Source organism: Halichoerus grypus, chromosome 14 (genome assembly GCF_964656455.1).
Source record: "Halichoerus grypus chromosome 14, mHalGry1.hap1.1, whole genome shotgun sequence".
Taxonomy (NCBI): domain Eukaryota; kingdom Metazoa; phylum Chordata; class Mammalia; order Carnivora; family Phocidae; genus Halichoerus; species Halichoerus grypus.
Window position 1 is genome coordinate 68,045,112 of NC_135725.1, and position 12,411 is coordinate 68,057,522.

The 12,411-nt window shown below is 38.9% G+C and overlaps 1 protein-coding gene across 2 annotated transcripts in view; it reads left to right on the top strand.

Moving 5' to 3' along the window:
• Nucleotides 1-12,411, top strand: part of FKTN (fukutin) — a 94,513-nt gene that overhangs the window by 39,445 nt on the left and 42,657 nt on the right. Inside the window, exon 10 of one of the 2 annotated variants that reach the window (XR_013443786.1) lies at nucleotides 6,904-7,385. Coding sequence is in view for 1 of the 2 variants with exons in the window: in XM_078061547.1 (XP_077917673.1) it covers nucleotides 6,904-7,001 (98 nt within the window). In the remaining variant the exon portion in view is untranslated. The remainder of the gene's footprint in view (nucleotides 1-6,903; nucleotides 7,386-12,411) is intronic. The other variant, XM_078061547.1, reaches the window with a different exon arrangement.

The window sequence follows — 12,411 nt, forward strand, 5'->3', positions numbered from 1 at the left end:
TTAAGCAGAACAAAGGAGAATTTATAAACCTTTATTAATTAAATGAAATTAGGAAAGTGGGACAAAGAAAAGGTATGGCAAACTGAAAACATGTAAAGGTAATTGTAACAGTCAGCATTGTAATACCACTTACTGTGTATGTGCTAGACACTATTCTCAGTACTTTATTTATTTTGGCTAACATCTCTCTAAGATACTGTTAGTACCTTCATTTTGTAAATGAAATGAGGAAGTTAAGGCACAAAGAGATTGACCGGTGTATTGTAATGGTAAGAAGTGGAGCCAGGATTTGAGCCCAGGCAGTCTGGCTCTAGAATTCAAAATATGTCTAAATATAAAATTAATTACAGGAAATATTATCAGATTAAGCTAACCCATATAAAGATGAAGATTAAAATGGGATAGAAAAACAAAACATAGCTGTATAATGCTTGGCAAGAGGCACACCTAAAGCAATCACACAGAAAGGTTGAAAATTATAGGGACGGAAAAAGATATGCCCCAACATTATTAACTAAAAAAAACTGCTGTTATAATATTAGTATCAGGCAAAATAGAATTTTAGGGGGAAAATATTAAAGGATTGAAAGACCCATTACATAATTTTAGAAAGAAATAGTCCACCCAGAAATATTGTATGATTTTAATAACATGGTCTTTAGGAGCATCTGTGTGGCTCAGATGGTTAAGTGTCTGACTCTTTTTTTTTTTTTTTAAAGATTTAAAAAATTTTTTTATTAGAGAGAGAGTACAAGCAGGGGGAGCAGCAGAGGGAGAAGGAGAAGCAGGCTCCCCGCTGAGCAGGGAGCCCGATGCGGGGCTCGATCCTAGGACCCCAGGATCATGACCTGAGCCGAAGGCAGACACTTAACAGTCTGAGCCACCCAGGCACCCGAAGTGTCTGACTCCTGATTTCAGCTCAGGTCATGATCTCAGGGTCGTGACATTGAGCCTCACGTGGGGCTCTGTGCTCAGCGTGGAGTCTCCTTGAGATTCTCTCTCTCCCTCTGCCTCTCTGCTTGCTAGTTCTTTCTCTCAAAATAAATAAATAAAATCTTTTATTTATTTATTTTATTTTTATTTTTTAAAGATTTATTTATTTATTTGAGAGAGCGAGAGAGTACACGAGAGGGGATAGGGTTAGAGGGAGAAGCAGGCTCCTCGCCGAGCAGGGAGCCCGATGCGGGACTCGATCCAGGGACTCCAGGATCATGACCTGAGCTGAAGGCAGTCGCTTAACCAACTGAGCCACCCAGGCGCCCAAATAAATAAAATCTTTTAAAAATATATGACTTTAAGTGTGTAAATCAGAAGCTGATGAAATTCTAATGAATATTTAACATGTCCACAATTATGATGGGAGATTCTGAAATACTTTTATTTAAAAAACTGCTGATTCAGGCAAAGAAGATATTAGTAAAACTACTGAAAATATGAACAAAATCAACAAGCTTGATTTATTGGATATATATAAAATATATACCCAACAAATGCTGAATAGACTTTCTTATCTGCTATAAATAGAACATTTACAAAAGTTGATCATGTATTATATCATAAAGGCAATCTTAATAAATTTCAAAGCATTAATAAAAATCTTCCTGTGTGTGTATGTGTGTATGAAAGAGAGGAGGGGGGAGGGAGGCAGATTCTCTACATTAACATTAAAGCGAGAAAACCTACATGATTATTTCAATAGATGGCGTTGTATGACCACAATGGAATCAAATTATAAACAATTAAAGACATCTTTTAATGTATGGAAAGGGGCACCTGGGTGGCTCAGTTGGTTAAGCGGCTGCCTTCAGCTCAGGTCATGATCCCAGGATCCTGGGATCGAGCCCCGCATCAGGCTCCCTGCTCGGTGGGGAGCCTGCTTCTCCCTCTCCCTCTGCCTGCCTCTCTGCTTACTTGTTCTCTCTCTCTATCTCTCTGTCAAATAAATAAATAAAATCTTAAAATAAATAAATAAATAAATAAAATAAAATAAAATGTATGGAAACATGGGTGCCTGGGTGGCTCTGTCAGTTAAGTGTCTGCCTTTGGCTCAGGTCATGATCCCAGGGTCCTGGGATCGAGTCCTCCATCTCTGCTTAGCGGGGAGTCTGCTTCTCCCTCTCCCCCTCTCTCTCTCAAATAAATAAATAAAATCTTAAAAATAAAATAAAATGTATGGAAACTTTAAAATGCCCTCCTTAATAACTAATGACTTAAAAAGGAAATAATGGGAATTATAAAATTTGGGGGGCTCAAAGATAATGTACTACATATCAAAACTTGTAGGATGCAGTTAAAAGGAGAGAGGTAAACTTGCAGCCTTAAAAACACAAGTATGAAAAAACAGATTAAAAAAATTAAGCATTTAATTGAAGAAAGTAAAAGAATAATACAGGTAGCCTAAGCAAAGCAAAGAAAGTCAAAAGAAAAAAAAATTAATGAAATAAAAAACAGTATCAAAGATCAACAAATCCAAATGCTGGTTCTTAAAAAAATAAATTAAAAACTAGTAAACAGACATCTAGCAAGATTGATCAAGAAAAAAAAAAAAGTAAAATTAAAAGACAGTATTCACTACTGAAGCCCAAGAGCTTTAGAATTTATGCTCTGAACTAAGTTACACTGACTTTCAAAAGAAAATGCTAGGGACAACTTTAAATCATTAAATTTGATAATTAGGTATAATGTGAAAATGATAAAAGTTTTCTGGGAAGAAATAAATGTCAAAATCAATTCAAGAAGATCTAGATAACCCATTATCATGAAAGAAATTGAATAATCAGAAATTCTCCTTTCCCTTTCTTTTCCCTACCAAAAGAAAGTTTACAGGAAAGTTTTACCATGCCTTCACAGGAATAGATTATTCCCTATGTTATATCTCCTATGTCAGAAAATTTAAAAAGAAAAAAAATGCTTTAAGCAACTCATTATATGAAACTGATAGCAAAACTGGATTAGGACAATGCCAAAAAATTTTTAAAGGGAAAATACACTTGTTAAACACGGATGAGACTATCTTAAACACAATGAATCAAATTTTGTAGTACTTGTGTATTAGTGTAATTTTCAACATTAAAGGATTAAAAGATTAAAGGAAAAAAACCCTCCATTATTATTTCAATAGATGACATTAAAAACTTTTGATAATTTCATAATCAACCAAAAGTGGGGGAAAGGCCTTCTGGCAAGCTTGGAATAAAATGGATCTGGAATTTCTTTAACTGGATGAAGGGAATATTCTCAAAACCTAGAGTGAGCAATCATATTTCATGATCAACTTTAGAAGACTTTCTATCAAAATCAGAAAAAAAAAAAAAAGTGTGCTCCCCCTGCTTCTATTAAGCAGAATGCTAGAGGGCTTAGGCACTGGAGTAACACAAGAAAAAGAAATTAAGAATTAAAAGCAGAGACAAAATTGGTAATGAGAATAAAGCATTTGTGTTGTTTTGCAGGAAATTCTTGTTTAAAAAAATGGCTCTGCTATTCCAACTCCAGAGTTTAACGCAACTTACGTTTTAAAAAGGCCAAATTCAGTTGTAAATGATGGTGTCTCTCTCTTAGCCTAGCTAACTAGTAATAATAAAAACAGTGTTTTCCATTTAGCAATTATGTTTATAGGTTGTACAATTAAACTGATGAGATTACTTTATCCAACCACCAGTAAGTAGTTTTACAGATTATAAGGAGGTTTGTGAGGAAAAAAATGAAATAGTTTACTCCAACTCTTTTTTTTTTAACTCCAGCTAACTCTTAATTCTAATTATTCTTTCGTGCAGAGATGAAATGAAGTAAACGTGCTATGAAATAGAAAATATGAATGGAAGGATTTTTGTGTGTGTGAGAAGATTCGTTGAGCTTACAAGGGTTGCCTTAGTCTGAATTTAAATCTGTTCACATTTTGGATCCTGTCCCAGAACTCTAAAGTACACACTGCTTAGCCAAACTTAACCTTAGCTCTGAAAGCTAAGGTAATGTCGCAGACCCATGGTGTGTTCTAGTCTTAGTCATTGTTCACTGGTAACCTGGACAGAGTACATGGCATGTGGTGGTGTGTCACCCGCCCCCGTCTGCCTCTCCTCCATCCTATTTTACACTCCGCTTTTCACATTTTATGGTTTGTTTATCTTTCTTCTTCTCCTCCAAGGAAGCTGGAATATTCTTTTTTGCTGACTGAATTGAAAATTATTCAGTGAAAAGAAAACCGCAACGATTCAGGGATGTTTCCATTTAGGAACAAAAATGAACATTTGAGTTAAATTGTCTTTGAGTTATTTTTCACATTGTTTATGTATTTTTAATGTTTTGGTTTGGTTCATTTGAACATTTCATTGTTTAAAATATTGCTTTTGTAGAATTTGTAGTACTCTCATCTACCCTGTCTATCCTGGACCTATGATCTTTGATAGACTGGAGAGGCTAATATTTAAGAGAGGAGTTTCCTGGCTATGTTATGAGATGGGCCATAATTTCTGCCTCATTTCAGCTAGAGTGTGTCAACTTGATAGGATGCGACAGGTGGACATTCTGCTGACCAGCATCTGATAGGGGAAGGTGGAGGCCCATGATGGATGGCTGTGTCTGATGACAAAATAAGCAATTCCATGAAAATGAGTGTGCAGAATAAAATTGGGACCAGCAGATGGTAGAGCTATGCTGTATCGTATTTCTTCCTCAGCTATGAGATTTGCTGTGGCCGCCTTTTCACAGAAGCCAGCTGGGGTTGTCTATTAACTGCCAGCACCCATTGGTTTGGGTAGAAGGGACTTGTTGCTTTCTTTAGAATTTGTTCAGCCTCTCATTTTCATGTATGGCTTTATGTTCATCTGGTGGTAAAACATGATATTTAAAAGCAGAATATATGAGAACTGACCTTTCCTTGGAGAACATCCCAGCTAGATCCCATTTCCACAATATGATTATGCTTTGACATCTGGCTCTTTCCTGTTTCTTTTTTCTTTAATCCTCTGATATTTTAAATTTCTGTGATCTCTGCTGTTGTCACTTCAGATCTCATTACTGAAAGTTCTTTTCATTTTGTGAAGAGAAGAAACATTTCTCAGAAAACACCAACACAGAATATCGGGCTATAATACAAACTTAAATCTAACGAACTGCTTGTTTTAGCTTTCCTTTGTAATATGTTAAATTTACTGATCTGGAGTACCTTTAAGAAACATGTTTTGGTTTAATTTCTTAAACTTACCCGCTAGTTAAAATAGTTCCACTAGAGATAGAGTAGAATTCATTATAACTAACGTTGCCTGAACTGGTGTAGAGATTCTTTAGTATTTGAGATGAAAGAAAGGCAGAAACTACAGATAGGTTCATGTGAGGGACAGAAGCCTGGGAGTGCATCTTGGAGTCATGCTTGCTATCTATCCCTGGGAAGTCCAGGTTATGAAAGAAAAGAAGATTCACCTGACACATATGCTGCTTATTTTAGTGTTCTGTAGTTAGAGTCTTTCAGTAGCAGTTTGAATTTGATGGGGATTTAATGATGTGTGAACTGTTAAAAATAAGAAAGTAAGTTTGTGGCCGAGAACAGAGATTTAAAAAGGGCAGGTAGTAAAATAAAAGGCAGAGCAGGAAAAATGTGGTCTGTATAGCTGTCTTTAAGGGACATCTTGTTGACATACGGACATCCAGGCATTAGACCTCTCTATTCCTGCATTTGAGGAGCGGGTGGGGGTGTGAAGCTTTCCTCAAAAAGCCATCTTAGTGCATCCTACCATGCTCACGTATCATGTGGAATTTTCACTACAGTATGAGTTAGGAAAGGAGTTTGAAAAATACCCTGGCTGACTCTGGGAGTTTCTTCTTTAACTATCTCAACTAAGTAGGTCATCGGAAGCCATCTAGGAGCACAGTGAACCCCAGGACACGGGAGTTAATAAGACCTGCCCCAAAGGCACAAGCATGGGTGATGCTGTAGTTGGAGAATGTCCTGTATTGCCAGAGCTGATTCAGGTTCTCTGGCTGGCTGGAAGAGTTTTGTTTCCTTTCTCACTGCTACATGTGCCTCCCTCTGTGTAGGAAGAATTGCAAGTATTAGAAATGTAGTAAAAAAAGAATATATATATATTCTTGATGAATATATGAATATATGTATATTCATTGGTTTGCCTGAGATGTTTAAGAAATGGCCACAGCCAAATCCAAGTCCTTCCCTAGGGTTTTATGAGCGCTGTCATTTTCCTCCACCTTTTGGGTGCTTTTTGCTTTGACTTCATTCTCAGACAGGCTCTCCTTGCTAATAGATAACAAAGATGCTCAGCTTCCATCCCACCAGCTTAGAAACCTCAGCAAAAAGAATGCCTCTTTCTTCCAGTAGTTCCAACGAAAATCCCAAAGCTGACTTTTATTTGCCTAATTTGCGTATATTCTTATCCCTGATCCAATCACTATTATGTACCGGTTAGGCCTGGGTCTTTTTTGCCCATCTCTGGGGACTGAGGGTGGGTCAGCCCCTCCTGAACCATAGGGGAGGGAAATGAGGATGCTGTCAACAGTAGAAGAGGAAGGGGATGCTGGACAGTCAGAAACAACAAAATGTCCACTATATCTGTCCCCAAAGCTATTTATTTTTTAAAAAGATTTTATTTATTTATTTGAGAAAGAGAGAGAAAGAGGGAGAAAGAGCATGAGCAGGGGGAGGGGCAGAGGAAGAAGCAGGCTCTCCGCTGAGCAGGGAGCCGGATGCAGGGCTCCGTCCCAGGACCCTGGGATCATGACCTGAGCTGAAGGCAGACGCTTAACCGACTGAGCCACCCAGGTGCCCCATCCCCAAAGCTATTTAATGGGAGAGGATTTTCCTTCAGCCCAGAGCTCACTAGCAGCTGGGTTCTTTAGATCAAACTTGTACTGTTGAGCCTAACCCCTCTCCCCATTGCCTCTGTTTTGCCACAGATACCTGTTTCCCAAGTTTACACTGTGCTGGACCGAGTTTGTAGACATGAAGATTCATGTGCCCTGTGAAACTATTGAGTACATTGAAGCCAACTATGGTAAGAGCTGGAAGATTCCTGTGAAGACATGGGACTGGAAGCGCTCTCCCCCCAATGTGCGGCCCAATGGAATCTGGCCTATTTCTGAGTGGGATGAGGTTATCCAGTTATACTGAGACAGTAGGTTGAAATGGTGGAATCCCCCTTCTGAAACAAAGGTGGATAACTGTTTAAGAAGATAAATCTCTATTTGTCAAATGTAAGTAGGGGCCAAAGATATGTCAAGTGTGAAGATGCAGAAAGAGTCCTAACCTCTGAGCCATCTGATTTAATTCTCTGATTTTACTTTTATTAAGGAGTCCCCGTGTGCCAGGTACAGTGCTAGGTTAGAGTGGAGAAGCGGAGATGAGTGATACACATGCCTGTCTCTTCCCCTTCCCTTTGGTAAGCACCTCAGTTTTCCTTTGAGGGAAACACCCTTACCTTTGAAGCTCCTATAAAATATGATGTTCTTTCAGAAGGTTAGATAATGGTTGGACTGGATGATGGGTTTATCGGGCAAAGCTAAGGAGGGATATACCAGTAAAAAAGAATAGCCCGCTCCTGTAATCAGAAGTTAAGCTTGTATGTTAGTGCTGCTTTTAAGGTTGTAGAGTTGGAGTTAATATTTAAGTGATCAGACTTTAGGTGGCATCAAGAAAAGATGCCAGATTCATTTTACAGGCAATAGAATGAGAGCTTCTTTCTAGCTTTGTCAAAGATATGCAAATTTCCGTACATTTTCTATTTTTATATTCAAAGTGAAAAGGAAGCTTGTGCTTGTGTGATGCTTTAATTTCCAGCTATTGTGAGAATATTTTCACTGACCTCTGTAGCACTTGTTAACAAATCATTCAAGCGAGATCATGCTACCAGACGTGATTTTGAAAGGGTTATGATTTCACAAAACTTACTTTCCTTGTTTCATTACCAACCATCTGTTAGGTAAAAATACGAGCTATTCATGGACTTTAATATTTTCTGAATTTTTAATCCTTGTACTTCCAATTTTAATGTTAACACTAAAATATTAATAGAAATACCTCTAATTTTTCTAAGTGTACTCTTCTGTGTATTCATTCATCAATTACAGCTCCATATCTTTATTTATGGCCTATAAACCAATTTAAATGGTATATAAGCCTACCTGTCCCCTCTCCTCTATACTATATCACATGTCCAAAATGAAGATAAATGGCAAATCTGACAAATGCTTTCTCCGTCCTCCTACCCCCAGATCATGGTGTTCGTAAAATTTGTGTCCATTCTCATTGTTCTATCTAGATGTTCTATCTGTTGCATATTGATGGGACGAGAACTCAGACTTCCCTGCTTTATCAAGTACCACCAATTTTAAAACCCTTCAGTTTCCTCTCCCCACCTCAAGATGTGTTTCTGAGTGGGCTGGGATGGCCCTGTCTCCCCCATCTCTTCATGAGTCATTTAACGGTATATTCCAAGTGAGAAGTAAAGGTATATGTAGGCACAGTAAACACTGCTATCTTCTTCTTTGTCCAGGAAAGGAAGCCAAGTCTTACATTTCATCCAGGCTGTTTAGGACTACTTTCTCAACAAAATCCCAGACTTTCCTCTAAAACCAGAGAATAATAGCAATGTCAGAATGGAAACCAGAGGGTCTGAGGGAATAGGCTGACTGAATTTTCCTAAAACAAAGTTGGGAAAAGTGACCTGCAGTCACCGAACTCTATATTTTCAAAACACCAAAAACTTTTTTTTGATAAATGATAACCACTGACCTTCCTCTCTTAGGATGAGCTTTCAATGTGTACTCATTGGATCTTTTCAGGGACTCTTACAGATTACCAGTACACTTGTCCCCAAATGACCAGCCACTGTAATCAGATTCTCTTTGCTGGAAAATCAGCCCATAGAAATTATACCCGAATTCTAAATAGCTGAACCTAATTTCATTTTTCATGGTTGAAAAAATATCAGGATAATAATAGTGTTCCTTGGCAAAATCTACCCTGCTTAGTGAGGACCATTTGCTTGTGCTCAGCATCCAGAAGTGTATGTAAAAGTACATACATATTTCTGCCCATTTCAAGTTGGGGCTTCCACTGTTTGCCAGGGGGTCCTACCCACCCTTTTTATATATATATATATATATATATTTTAAAGATTTTTATTTATTTGACAGAGAGAGAAACAGCGAGAGCAGGAACACAAGCAGGGGGAGTGGGAGAGGGAGAAGCAGGCTTCCTGCTGAGCAGGGAGCCCGATGCAGGGCTCGATCCCAGGACCCTGGGACCATGACCTGAGCCGAAGGCAGACGCTTAACGACTGAGCCACCCAGGCGCCCCTCTACCCACCCTTATTTAAGTTATTTTTCTTTTATCTATCCCTGGAGTCCAAGGTCTTGAAGAATCCAAAATCTAGGATGTCTTGGCCCCATTGACAGAGATTCTGTATCCTTCCCTCCACAGCCCACTGGCAGCTGAAATACCTTTCTTGACTACCTTCTGGTTTCACAGGCTTCTGCTCTTGCTTGGTTCCTACCCTAACTTGAGGGAATGAAAGCTTTTCCCCAGACTCTGAAGGCCGGGCTTGCTTCTGATACAGATTCAGCCATACTTCATTCTGTGCTTCTTGACAGTTCTTAACTGTGCTCAGTGTCCAGTGGATCTACCATCAAACCTCATCAGACCACTTTTCTTTCTTCACCTGAGTGTTCCAACAACAGTTCTCCTCTTATGGCCACATTCAGGTCCACTTTGGTTTACAGGAGAAAACCTCTTATATTAACTTGGAAGTTAGGCACCCATGGATATGTCCAGACAGATCCTGAGAGGCAAGATTGATAACCTCTCACTTGACAACCAGGTGGCCACTTGGTTCTTCTCTAAGCAGGGATCACTTGGCCTTCTCCCCTCCGCTGCAGCTACTGACATCTGGCCCCTGGAATAAAACTGCAGTACAACTGCAGTTCCTAAAATCAGGCATCCCTAAGAAGCTGGGCAGTGGGATAGCCAGTTTGATTCCCTAGTTACAAACTCTGAAGTATGACCACTAGATGGCAGAATGTCTACCACCATCCTCCCAGAACAAGTTCATCTCAAGTGAAAATCATCTTGCTCTTGAGTCTTAAAAGCTATAGCGGTCACATTCATTCTATCCCTCTTATTTTATAGCTAAATCAATAAGAGAGAGCAGTGATTTGAGAACCCCCTGAAGCTAAAACTCAAGAGTGCCATGACTTTTGGCCCAGTTCCTGTGTCATTGCATCACAGCACAGCATCTTTAACTCTGCTTGAGATGCTTGACAGAGAAGTCATCCCGTGCCTCAGGAGTCAGTTTCAGGGTGTTTCTGCCATTCCCCACTTCATATCTTTCTGCTAAGATTGAGAGCCTGAGGTGAAAAAGAGATCAAGAAGGAGTATTTCTTCCTTGTCCAGAATACTTAGGCTATCTTCATACCTTTATCTGCAAAATGCCATATCTCCAAAAGGTGAAATAGTTCATGTTTGGAGACATCAGCCTTTGATCATGATACTCTTAACATCCAGGAGTACCTGATTCTCGTAAGCTCAAGATGTGTCCCATTGCTACTTCACCCCTTCCACTTCCCCAGGAAACCATTAGCTAAGCACTCATTTCCGAAGAATCCTTCCTCCTTCCCTTATTCATACTCTCTGATGGATACAAGCAGTTGAGAATAAGTTGTACTCATTCCTTTTCTTCTTTGTGACCCCCAAACCACTATATCTAGTCTTAACATGGCTCCAAACTTCAGATGGCACATAGGGCAACAAGGTGTTACATAGAAGAGCAGCAGTTTGTAGACTGGGGACCAGAGCTGCATTTGGGAAACACACTTGGAATGAATTCCCACACTCTAGCCTAACACCTCACCCAGTATCATAAGCCTAAGGCTGCAAATGTTTCTAAGTCTCCCCCAAGTTTCAACTTCTGGAAAATGAACAATTCTTTCATCCTTAATATTATAAATCCCCATGGGAAAATTTCCCTCAAAGACTAGTCAGAGAAAGTGCCACATTCCCAACTTCTAATATATAATTACCATGGAAAAACTCCAGTTCCTGATCAGACAAAAGGATATCTTTGAAGAAATGTCCCAGCAGCAATTTCTCTTTCCTCCTCCTCTTCTTCTCTCATTAAGACCTGGGCTAGGTCACCTCTGACATTTCACTTAGGGGAATCAACATGTTGGTATAAAAAGATCACAAACTTCTGAATTAGGCCCGAGTTTGCATCCCAGGTTCATCACATGGGGTTTGTGGTAGAGGACCTCTCAGCCTCAACTTCCACATGAGTGAATTGGGGAAATGTGTACTTCTCAGGGTTTTTAGTTAGGATAAAATGGAACGTAAAGTGCTTAGCATCAGGCCTAGGATTAAGTAAATACTCAAGAAATGTTCCATTTCTTACTTCCAAGTCCCTATTCTAATTATTCTTCAAATGCGATTAAAAAAACTATGGTTCAGTACATAAGCCTTACTCAGGAGGCTGGATGACTGAATTTGCTTAGTGAAAAAAATTGTTTCATTGTATCAAGGCATTAAAGGACAAATTGTATGGTTCATGAATTCTGAGACATTACCGAGTTGCCTCCTTCTCTAAATAGAACTAGTATTTTCATTTTATTGGTCAAGCTATTGTCTCCTAAGCTCTCCTTATATGATCCCTTATGTTACATAGTTCCTTGGTCCCAAGCAATTCACTCTCTCTACCTCTTGGTACTTGTTCTGCCTTGGACTTCTTCAATATTCTAGCTTTTTCTAGAGGTAAACCCTCATCTCCTTGTTAGTAAATCTCTACCCAGCAAAATCAGATATAAGTCATGATTTGCAGAGGGAAAGAACTTGGAATACTTAGTTTCATGTAACTGTCTGTGCTGATGAATGTTTATATCTGTGTTTTAGTAAAGGAGAATTGAAAATACTCATTTCCACCTTCTTCCATCAAATTTGTGTTTCTGTCTCACTTAGGCAAGAATCTACAGGGTATGTTTTAAGCTGTTTTAAGCTTCTCTGCACAAACTAAAATCTAATTATAGTTTATAAGTCAAACAGACCAATTCAATAGTGATACCTTTTCACAGGACCAGTAGGCAAGTCTACATTTTTCTAATGAGGAATCTGTACTTCTGTATTCTCAGAACTTGTAGATTAGAATGCCCCTTTTGCCATCCCCCACAACCCAACCCAATGTACAGATGATGTAGGAACCCGTTAGCCAGCCAAGCTGCTAGACACTTCAGAGCAGCTCTCACAGTGGAGTTGAAAAGGATTATGAGGAGAATTAGAAGTACTGTATTTTGTTTTATAAAACAATGTACTGTCTCATGCACCATTAAAAAAAATTACAAGATTTTATAGTCTTTTGATGACTCATTCAGAGCATGGGTTTGTTAAATGAAAATCATATATAGCTATTTGTGTGCCCCTTC